Source organism: Gorilla gorilla, chromosome 1 (genome assembly GCF_029281585.2).
Source record: "Gorilla gorilla gorilla isolate KB3781 chromosome 1, NHGRI_mGorGor1-v2.1_pri, whole genome shotgun sequence".
In the NCBI taxonomy this organism is placed as follows: domain Eukaryota; kingdom Metazoa; phylum Chordata; class Mammalia; order Primates; family Hominidae; genus Gorilla; species Gorilla gorilla.
The window spans coordinates 218675393-218686419 of record NC_073224.2 but is presented as its reverse complement, the minus strand read 5'-3'; the positions used below and the strand labels follow the sequence as shown (position 1 = coordinate 218686419).

At 54.3% G+C, this 11027-nt stretch overlaps 1 protein-coding gene across 3 annotated transcripts in view; it reads right to left on the bottom strand.

Annotated features, from left to right (window-relative positions):
- Positions 1-1255: 1255 nt before the first annotated feature.
- ECE1 (endothelin converting enzyme 1) overlaps positions 1256-11027 on the bottom strand; it is a 129350-nt gene continuing 119578 nt past the window's right edge. For all 3 annotated transcript variants that reach the window (XM_031009777.3, XM_055387005.2, XM_031009776.3), the window contains exons 17-19: positions 9300-9490; positions 5741-5836; positions 1256-4133 (exon numbers count right to left, since the gene is read on the bottom strand). In XM_031009777.3, coding sequence (XP_030865637.1) covers positions 3957-4133; positions 5741-5836; positions 9300-9490 — 464 coding nt within the window. In that variant the 3' untranslated portion in view covers positions 1256-3956. The remainder of the gene's footprint in view (positions 4134-5740; positions 5837-9299; positions 9491-11027) is intronic.

Sequence of the window (11027 nt, the reverse complement as noted above, 5' to 3'; positions counted from 1 at the left end):
TGCCAACACCTTGATCTTGGACTTTGAGTCTCCAGAACTAAGAGTTGTGCAAGCCCCCAAGTTTGTGGTACTTTGTTAGGGTGGCCCTAGCAAACCCATACACTGTGATATGAGAAGGAAGCCTGTGTGAGTTTCCTGATACTGACTGGGAGGTTAGGAAGGCTTCCTAGAGGAGAAGCTGAGCTGGGGTTTCAAGGATGGGTAGTTTATCAGGCAAGGACATTCCAGGGACATTCCAGGCAGAGTGAAGAACATACGCAAACCCCAGGAGGCACAGTGTACATCAGAGACTCTTCCTTGAACTTTTCTTTCCCTTTTTTTTTTTTTTTGAGACAGAGTCTTGCTCTGTCACCCAGGCTGGAGTGCATTGGCATGATCTTGGCTCACTGCAACCTCTGCCTCCCAGGTTCAAGCGATTCTCCTGCCTCAGCCTCCTGAGTAGCTGGGACTACAGGCGTGCGCCACTGTGCCCAGCTAATTTTTGTATTTTTAGTGGAGACGGGGTTTCGCCATGCTCACCAGGCTGGTCTCGAACTCCTGACCTCAAGTGATCCACCCGTCTCAGCCTCTCAAAGTACTGGGATTACACGCGTGAGCCACCGTGCCCTGCTTTTCCTTTTTCTTTTTTTTGAGATGGAGTCTTACTCTGCTGCCCCGGCTGGAGCACGGTGGCGCAATCTCAGCTCCTGCAATCTCCGCCTCTCAGGTTCAAGCGATTCTTCTGCCTCAGCCTCCCAAATAGCTACGATTACAGGTGTGCTCCATCATGCCTGGCTAATTTTTGTATTTTCAGTAGAGCTGGGGTTTCACCACATTGGTCAGGCTGGTCTCAAACTCCTGACCTCAGGTGATCCACCTGCCTCGGCCTCCCAAAGTGCTGGGATTGCATGCATGAGTCACCGCACCTGGCCCTCCTTGAACCTTTCTTTGATTTTCCCTACTGCCTGCCCTGCCCAAACATCTGAGACCTGGAAACTCCCTTGCTCGAAGATAACAGAAAAATTATTTTTACCAGGAGGCCTCTTGGACCCAGGTGGTGATGTGCATCATTCTCACCAGCAGGGGGTGCTCACACACTTGTAGGTGAAGTAAGGGTGGCTGGGGGCACAGGTACTGAGCAACCTTCTGGCAGGGTCCAAGACCCCTGCTCTCAGGGCAGATGCGCCCAGCCCTGGAGAAGCTAGGGTGGACAGCCCTGTGCCGGCCTCACAGGACACACAGCACCCTGGGAGGACAGACACCCAGACACATGGCCCTCCGTACAAGTATTTTATTTCCATTACAATAGTGCCACACCAAAACTACAGTAGCACAAAACATAATACAAAAAATAGATTCCCAGCTCCCAACCCCATGTCCACGCACCCACAGAGAAGCCAGCCCTATGGCTCCCCAGGCCTAAGGGGAGGGGTCTCACTTCATTTTCCTTAAAGCTCTGGAGCGGGTAGTGGCAGTGGCAGGGGCTTCCACCCCTGCTGGGCCTGAGCCCTCTTCTTCCCCAACCCCCTGCCGTCCCCGGCAGACCTGAGCCATGAGTGTGGTCTCCATTCCCTCGGGCTGCACCCCCAGCCCTAGGACACCTGCCTCTGTCCAGGGAGGGGGTCCAAGCCCATGGTGCTGGTGCTGACACTGCAGGACCACCACCCTCCACGTGGAAGGCAGGAGGGTCGGGGGAGGGGAGGCAGAGGGGACACCATGGCTGGGAGAAGCCCACCTCTATGTGGCAAGGGGACTGCGGCTGGCTCCTGCTTCAGCTACTTCTCGGGTTCCTGTCTCCTCTGCAGAGCTACCAGGACTGCTGCGTGCTGGGACCAGGGCCTCCATCTGGAATCCACTCTCGATACCCTGCACCAGCTTGGAGGCGGATCCCAAGGTGGCAGGGGTGTCCCTGTGCCGTCTGCTTCCTCTCGGGCAGGAGGATTCCAGCTTCCCGGGTGAGGGGAGAGCACTGTCCGGGCAGGGCTGGGCCAGGAGGCCTGGGCTGCTGAGGCGGGAAAGCGGTGGCTGTGGAGGGCACATGCCCCCACCTCCGTCTCGGGGCCTGGCTTCCCCACTGGATGGCAGAGGCCGCTCCAGGTGCTTCCACTTGGTGGCGCCCATGAGTCTGCTATTGGAGAAGCTGTGGTCTCAGGGAGGAGACAGACACCACAGGCCAGACTGGGTGGAGCAATCTTCCCCTCACAATGTCCCCTGGCTAAAAGCATCCATCTAGCTGCAAGTACTATCTTGATTCAACCCAGGGGCCGACAATGGACTGCAGCCCAGGGTAAGTCCAGCAGTTTTGCAGTCTTCCGATGCCCCGTGCCATGGACCTGCCGGCCAGAGCTCCTGGGCTCCCGTGGAGGTTAGCCCTGCAGGCACCGGGGAAATGGGGCTATGGCCTGTGCTTCAGTCAGGACACCTGGGGGCTGCACTGCGGAGGCCAAGGGCATCTAGGAGGAGGGGCTGTCTCCTTGGGGTGGAGACTGGCGGCTGCAGCCTCAGATAAGGCACTAGAGGACTGGACTGGTCCTGGGAGCCAGGCCCAGCCATGTGGTGGACGACGGTGCTCAGAGAGAGGATTTGGGTCCTGCGGGAGGTGACAGCTGTTTCTCTTTTCTTTTTTTTGGGACGGAGTCTCCCTCTGTCACCCAGGCTGGAGTGCAGTGGTGCAATCTCAGCTCACTGCAACCTCTGCCTCCTGAGTTCAAGAGATTCTCTTGCCTCAGCCTCCCGAGTAACTGGGATTACAGGTGCCCACCACCACACCCGGCTAATTTTTGTAATTTTTTTAGTAGAGATGGGGTTTCACCACGTTGGCCAGGCTGGTCTCGAACTCCTGACCTCAGGTGATCCGCCCACCTCAACCTCCCAAAGTGCTGGGATTACAGGAGTGAGCCACCGGACCCAGCCTGTTTTCTCTTTTCTCCTTTCTCTGGGGAAGAGGGTTGGCCGGACAGACCCTGGTGTGGCTGGGATGGGGGACTGCTGCAGAGAGGTAACGGGCCCCTGAGATAGACATGGGACAGCCCGAAAAGGTGGGACTGAGAGGGGACACTTGTGGCCAGCAGTGTATCTCTGACACAGCCTCACCCCGCAGGGCTCCTGCAGTCTGGATTCAGGGTGCTTGGTGCTCCCAGATGGTGTTTGAGGGTCCTGACCCAACCTCATTCTGCTATAGCCATCAGTCCCCTGCTGTGGCTTTGGGGATCAGAACTTCCCAGTTAGGGCTCCCACTGTTGGACTCAGGGGACGGAGGCAGGCTAGCTGAAGGGGCAGTGCCCATGAGCTGGGCCCCCCCCAGAGCCGGCTCCTCTCTCTGCCTGGCCTCCACACCTCTGCTGGTCTCCACGCCCTTGCATGAGGTGACAGGAGCTGAAATCACACATCCCAAGGGCTGAGGCAGCTGTCTGATTTGGAGACTTACTCTGTGGCCCAGGGATCCCTGCCTCAGCCCAGCCTCACAGGGAGTGGGGAAGAGAGGGAGTAAATCAGTGGGGCTTCCCTTGTCCACAGGTTATTTAGAAAAACAGAAAATAATAAATATACCAATTCTTTCCTTAAAAAAAAAACTGTTGAAATGCGTTTTTCCCTGAAGATTTCCAGTGTATTCCACAATGTTTAAAAAATAGTTTCCCCAAAAATATATCTTGAAAGCATTTGACACAGTGGCATTTGTGGCGTATCTGGCGCTTGTCAGTGTGGGGCCCAGGCCTGATGAGCCACCAGCCCAGCACCCGAATGCCTGCTGAAGGTGGCGCACACGTGTGCCTGGGATGTCCGGCTCTTCACGGGGGATCAGATTGCGGGTCACGTTGAGAGCCAACACCATGGGCTCGGTTCCGGCTGAAAACCCTCCAGTGTGAGGAAGCAGGGCCCCGGGTGGCCAAGCGGGCTGAGCAATGCCCTGGAGGCTGGATGGGGGTCTCGTCCTCAGCCCCTTCCCCTCCTCCGTCTTGGCTCTCTCCGCTTCGTCCTTACCAGACTTCGCACTTGTGAGGCGGGTTCATGGGTGAGCCAGGTGGGCAGCGGAAGTGTTCTGAGAACTCCTTGGAATTGGAGAGGGAGCCAATGACCCGGAAGCGAGAGGGGCTGTGGGGATCCGTGATGAGGCCTTCGTGGGAGCTCTCAGGTGTGCGGACGGAGCACCAGACCTTTGAAGGGGCAACAGGGAGAGGCCAGGGTCACTGTGGGGCCCTGGGGCTGCCAGACTGCCCCCATTACAACAGCAGGGGAGGCCAGGTGTGGTGGCTCACACCTGTAATCCCAGCACTTTGGGAGCCAAGGTGGGAGGGCTGCTTGAGCCCAGGAGTTCATGACCAGCTTGGGCAACATGGCAAGACCCCATCTCTACAAAAAATTAAAAAAAAAAAATTAACCAGGCATGGTGGTGTGCACCTACGGTCCCAGCTCCTGGGGAGGCTGAGGCGGGAGGATCACTGGAGCTGGAGAAGTCAAGGCTGCGATTGTGCCACTGCATTCCAGCCTGGGTGATAGAGTGAGATCCGGTCTCAAAAAACAAAACAAGGTTGGGTGTGGTGGCTCATGCCTGTAATCCCAGCACTTTAAGAGGCCAAGGTGGGGGTGGATCACTTGAGGCCAGGAGTTCGAGATCGGCCTGACAAACATGGTGAAACCCTGTCTCTACTAAAAATACAAAAATTACATGGGTGTGGTGGTGCGTGCCTATATCCCAGCTACACGAGAGGATGAGGTAGGAGAATCACTTGAACCCGGGAGGTTGAGGTTGCAGTGAGCCGAGATCGCGCCATTGCACTCCAGGCCGGGTGACCAAGGGAGACTCCGGCTCCAAAAAAACAAAACCCAGAAAATACAACACCAGGGAGATGAGCCCCCCACCTGATCCTGAGATCCCAGGGAGTCAGAAGGGTCCCCTGAGTGGGTCAGGAAGAGACAGTGGGCTGGTGTAGGGCTGGTGTGCCACCCCCCATGCCAGCAGCCTCTAACGCAGTTGTCTCCAAACTGTTCTCCTTCAGCCAGCACAGCATCTCTGAGGCACCTGCATTCGATTCCATCTGTACAAAGGACTGTGTCCAAACACCAGTTGGAAAAGCTTGGATTCAGTCCAGATCTCTCATTTCCTGGGCAGAACAAATTGTCTAATGGCCTGGTAGCTCTGAGTGCCAGCAGAAGGCTACCAGATGAATGCCGACTGAAGGGATGATCTGGGATGATCACAGAAAGACAGAATCTTGCTATGTTGCCCAGGCTGGAGTGCAGTGGCGTGATCTTGGTTCACTGCAACCTCTGCCTCCCAGGTTCAAGTGATTCTCATGCCTCAGCCTCCCAAGAAGCTGGGACTACAGGCAGCCACCACCATGCCTGGCTTTTTTTTTGTATTTTTTCATAGAGACAGGGTTTCACTATGTGGACTAGGCTGGTCTCAAACTCCTGACCTCAGGTGATCCGCTTGCCTCGGCCGCCCAAAGTGCTGGGATTACAGGCGTGGGCTGCTGTGCCTGGCTGGGCATCTTAAGTTTAAGAAATCTCTAGAACCCTAGAACCAGAAGGGCCCTGAGTGATCACCTCGTCTTCTCATTCACCAGATCCAGGAATCCCTTCACTGGTACTTTGGGCCCTTCCGTGCATCTCTCTAATGACAGGGCACATGTGCTGTGCACAGTCCAGTGACTTGGGAAGTTCTCAATCCGTGGGGAACTTGCCTTTCGGCTCTCTGGGCTCTTGAAACATCAAGATGGCAGAATGTACCATGTGTGGCATGTTTTCCTAATGGACTCACCTGTGCAAAGCCCAGGAAGAAGAGCTGGTTATTGGTGAGGCCCAGGGTGGGGAGTGAGTGCTCAGCCCCGTTCTTCTTCACCCAGTTCTGGTAAGCCTGGGAGGAGAGAAAACCAAAGCTCAGGGGTTCCCATGGCAGGTGGTAAAGGAGGGGACTGGTATGGAGGTCTCAGGGAGCTCCCCCGTGTTGGGGCAGGGACTGGTTTCTGGGGATCTGGGCCTGGGCTCAGCCTAGGGGAGCCCTCTTCTTGATGTGCACTCGTTTAGCCCTATGGCTTAAAATACCTTCTATGTACTGATGGCTCTCACATTTACACCTTCTGCTCCAGCCTCTTCCCTGATGTGTATATTCAACTGTGCCAGCTGGACAGCCAAGATGCATCTCAAACTTAACATGGTATCAACAGAGCCACATCGTGTGTGTGCATGCACACACACACACATACACACACACATACATACACACAACTTTTCCCATCATAGTCAATGGTACTTTTCCCATCATAGTCAATGGTACTTTTCCCATCATAGTCAATGGTACCACCATCCATCATCCCAGGCCCCAAACCCAGAACGCTTCTTCAATTCTTCTCTTTCTCTCAGATCAAACACTGACCACTGCTCTGCTCCCCCTTCCCATTGCTCTACCCTGTGTCTTGCCTGGACAACCTCACAACAGCTTTCTAATCAGTCTTCTGACTCAGGCTGATTCAATTCCATTCCCCTCCTGGCAAAGCAACTTCAGTGAACCTTAGGAAGCAGGTGCTGGCAAACCTTTTCTGTGGATGGCCGGAGAGTGAGCACACTGGGATTTGTGGGCTAATGGTCACCGCTGCAATGACTCAATTCTGCTATTGCAGCATGAAAGCAGCCACATGGCCGGGTGCGATGACTGACACCTGTAATCCCAGCACTTTGGAAGGCCCAGGCAGGTGGATCACCTGAGGTTAGGAGTTTGAGACCAGCCTGGCCAACATGGTGAAACCCCATCTCTACTAAAAATACAAAAATTAGCCGAGGTGCGGTGGCACATGACTGTAATCCCAGCTACTCGGGAGGCTGAGGCAGGAGAATCACTTGAACCAGGAAGGCAGAGGTTGCAGTGAGCCGAGATCACGCCACTGCACTCCAGCCTGGGTGACAGAGTGAGACCCTGTCTCAAAAAAAAGAAAAAAAAAATGCCACAGACATGGAAACAAATGGAGCCAGCTACAACGCCAAGAAACTTCATTTACAAAAACAGCCTCACAGCTAGATTTGGCCTATGGGCTGCAGGTGTGCTGACTCGTTTTTGTTTTTGTTTTTTTTGGAGACAGGGTCTTACTGTCACCCAGGCTGGAGTGCACTGGCACAATCTTGGCTCTCTGCAACCTCCACCTCCTAGGCTCAAGCGATCTTCCCACCTCAGCCTCCTGAGTAACTGGAACCACAGATGCACGCCACCATGCCCAGCTAATTTTTTTGTATTTTTGGTAGAGACGGGGTTTCACCATGTTGCCCAGGCTGGTCTTGAAGTTGAGCTTGTGATCCACCTACCCTGGCCTCCCAAAGTGCTGGGATTACAAGCATGAGCCATGGCACCCAGAGGACTCTTGTTTTATTTTTATTTATTTATTTTTTTGAAACAGAGTCTCGCTCTGTCACCCAGGCTGGAGTGCAGTGGCACAATCTTGGCTCACTGCAACCTCTGCCTCTTGGGTTTAAAAGATTCTCATGCCTCAGCCTCCCAAGTAGCTAGGATTACAGGCATGCGCCACCACGCTTGGCTATTTTTTATATATAAATATGTACATATTTTTGAGATGGAGTCTTGCTCAGTTGCCCAGGCTGGAGTGCAGTGGCGCGAACTTGGCTCACTGCAACCTCCACCTTCCGGGTTCAAGCAATTCCCTGCCTCGGCCTCCCGAGTAGCTGGGATTACTGGCGCCTGCCACCACGCCTGGCTAATCTTTGCATTTTTAGTAGAGACGGGGTTTCACTATCTTGGGCAGGCTGGTCTTGAACTCCTGACATCGTGATCCACCCACCAAGGCCTCCCAAAGTGCTGGGATTACAGGCATGAGCCACCGTGCCCAGCCATTTTTATATTTTTAGTAGAGATGAGGTTTCACCATGTTGGCCAAGCTGGACTTGAACTCCTGGCCTCAAATGATCCGCCCACCTCGGCCTCCCAAAGTGCTGGGATTATAGGCGGGAGCCACTGCGCCCGGCCGACCCCTGTTTTAAAGCGTAGGTTGAATCATGTCATTCCTCTATCTTAAAACCCTATATTGTGTCTCTCTATCATAACCAGGACAAAACCCAAGCTCCTTCCTTAGCCGCAGCCAACAGAAGCCCGGAGTGGTCTGGTCCCCGCATTCCCTACACTCTGCCCCGTCCTTCTTCCCATCCTTGGACGTGCCAGGCTTGTGTCTAGTTCGTGGCCTCTGCACTTGCTCTTCCTCTTGCTGAGACCATTTTCCCCAGCTTTTCCCAGGCTCTTCCTCATCATTTAGGTCTCTATGCAAATGTCATAACCCCAGAGAAGGCCTGCCGTGGCCAGCGTCCTCCCCATTATTCCTTTTACCCCCCGTTATTCCTCCTTACTTCGCCCGTTTATATTCATCACCTTATCAATAGCTGACATTATCTTACAGATTTATGATGTATTTATTTGCCTTTCTTCCCCTTCCAGCCTCCACTAAGAGTATAAGCTTTTTGAGAGCAGGATGAGCTTCAAACACAGCCCCTGCTAGGTAGATTCTCAATACCTTTCATTGACTCGTGGACTTTAAGCAACCTATCCAAGGTTTCTGGGCTCAGTGTGCTTATCTGCAAAACGGGGATTATAATACCTAATTGTAAAGCTGCTGGGAATACTCCAAGCCTGGCACTTAAGAAGGCCTCAATAAATGACAGCTCTATGGATTTCTGCTCTTACTGCTGTGGTTGGGAGGAAGCCCTGTCTTAATCTCTCTGACAGACACCTACTGTTTTTCTCTCGTGGCCTCTGTTACTAACTCCCATCTGACTCAGCGAGCATCTCTGAGTGTCTCTCTGGGTCAGCCCGTGTCTAAATCATCTTGTTTTATCTTCCCAACAACCCAATAATGCAGGTAGTAGCTAATCAGAGCCAAGTCAAGTGAGGCTCAAGGAGGTTCTGTGACTTACTCCAGAACCGGGACTTGAACCCAGAACTGGCTCCACGACCAGTGCTCCTTGCCCTGGCTGCTTAGTCCTCAGGGGCCTCCCAGACCCACAGCTGGCTGACTTGGTGGTAGCTTCCCCTGCAGAGGTGAGAACAGGCAGGCTCTTCAGGCGGATGAAGCCCGAGCCCCTTCCTGTGTCTCTGTCAGGCCAGACTCAGAGCACAAAGCCTTCTGGTGCCAAGCCCTGTGGCGGGGGGTCCTCCACGGTCGGCATCGCGATTGGTCCTCGCCACCCCCCATTTCGCAGAAGAGGAAACGGAAGCTCGCACGGCTGCTGTGCCTGCCCTGGTTGTCCGTGATGGTCCTCTACGGACAGGCATCTGGAAGGAGCCAGCACTGGGACCGTGCGCGTGTGGGGAGCGGGGCTCTCACCCGATAGGCCGCCTTGAGGCCCCCGTTGTCGGCGATGTTCTCCCCCAGGGTGTGCCGCCCGTTCACCGGCTCCCCGTTCACGCTGTAGTTGCTGTACTGCTCTACCATGCACTCGGTCTGACGCTTGAAGGCCTCCACGGATGAGTTCTTCCACCATGGCCGGAGGTTCCCGTCCTTGTCATACTCCCGTCCTGTGGGTCAGAGGGAGGCGTCATGTCAAGGGAGGGAGTGGCAGAGCAGGGACCTGCTGCTCCTCCCTGCTCCTGGTGAGAAGCGGTTCATCCGTCCACCCCCGTCCTCCAGCCACCATGGGGAGACGAGGTCCCTGTGAGTGCTGAGGGACGTGGATGGGGTGGCCAGTCAGAGGCGGGAGAGGATGAAGGAGAGAAATCGGGGAAAGCTCCAGCGTGGCCCGAGGCTCAGTGGGGCTTGCTTTGTTTTCTTTCTTTTTTTTTTTTTTGAGACAGTCTCACTCTGCCACCCAGGCTGGAGTGCAGTGGTGCAATCTCAGCTCACTGCAACCTTTGCCTCCTGGGTTCAAGGGATTCTTGTGCCTCAGCCTCTGGAGTAGCTGGGATTACAAGCACATGCCGCCATGCCTAGCTGATTTCTGTTTTTTTTTTCAGTAGAGATGGGGTCTCACCATGTTGGCCAGGCTGGTCTTGAACTCCTGACCTCAAGTGAACTGCCCACCTCAGCCTCCCAAAGTGCTGGGATTACAGGTGTGCGTCACCGTGCCTGGCTTATTTTCAACACTGGCTAAGGGCCCCTGACCCTGAGTAACAGATGCCTAGGAAGAGGCAGATGGACCCAGCCGACCTAGGATCACAAGACAGGCCCAGGCCACCCAGGTCTCTGCCTCTTCCATCTCCGCCTGGGAGTGCCCAAGGAAGGAGGCAATGAGGAGGATTTTGGACATTAGTTGGAGAGGAGGGACTGATTCAACGCCCCCTGACTGCAGTTGGACTGGAGAAGTCTCTGGAGTGGTGGAGGAATGTCCACTCTCTGCTAAACCTAATAGGAACCCCAAGAGCGGGACAACTTCCACGAGCAGGGCACCTCACTACACACTTCACACAGTCCTCCCAATCACCACGGGAGGGTGGAACCATCACGCTCCTTTTACAGACAAGACATGGGGGCCTGGAGAAATGACAGCGCTTGCTAAACTTCATATAATCGGCAGTTGGCAGAGCAAGGATTTGAACCCAGATCCTTCTGCCTCCAAAGCTAAGACCCTTAGAAGTGAAGGATGCACAAAGCAGAGGCAGTGGGGCCTGGAAGATGATTGGCCCAGTCTGAAGGGGACCAAGGAACCTGTACCAGGCAGTGGTGCAATCATAATCATAGTTCACTGTAGCCTCAAACTCATGGGCTCAAGTGAGCTTCCCACCTCAGCCTCCCAAGTAGCTAGGACTATTAAAATTTTGCCACCACACCTGGCTAAATTTTTACTTTCTTAGTAGATACAATTTTATTTTATTTTATTTTTTGAGATGGAATCTCGCTCTGTCACCCAGGCTGGACTGCAGTGGTGCAATCTCAGCTCACTGCAACCTCTGCCTCACAGATTCAAATGATTTTCCTGCCTCAGCCTCCTGAGTAGCTGGGATTGCAGGCACCCGCCACCATGCCCGGGTAATTTTTTTATTTTTAGTAGACAGGGTTTCGCCATGTTGGCCAGGCTGATCTCGAACTCCTGACCTCAGGTGATCCACCTGCCTTGGC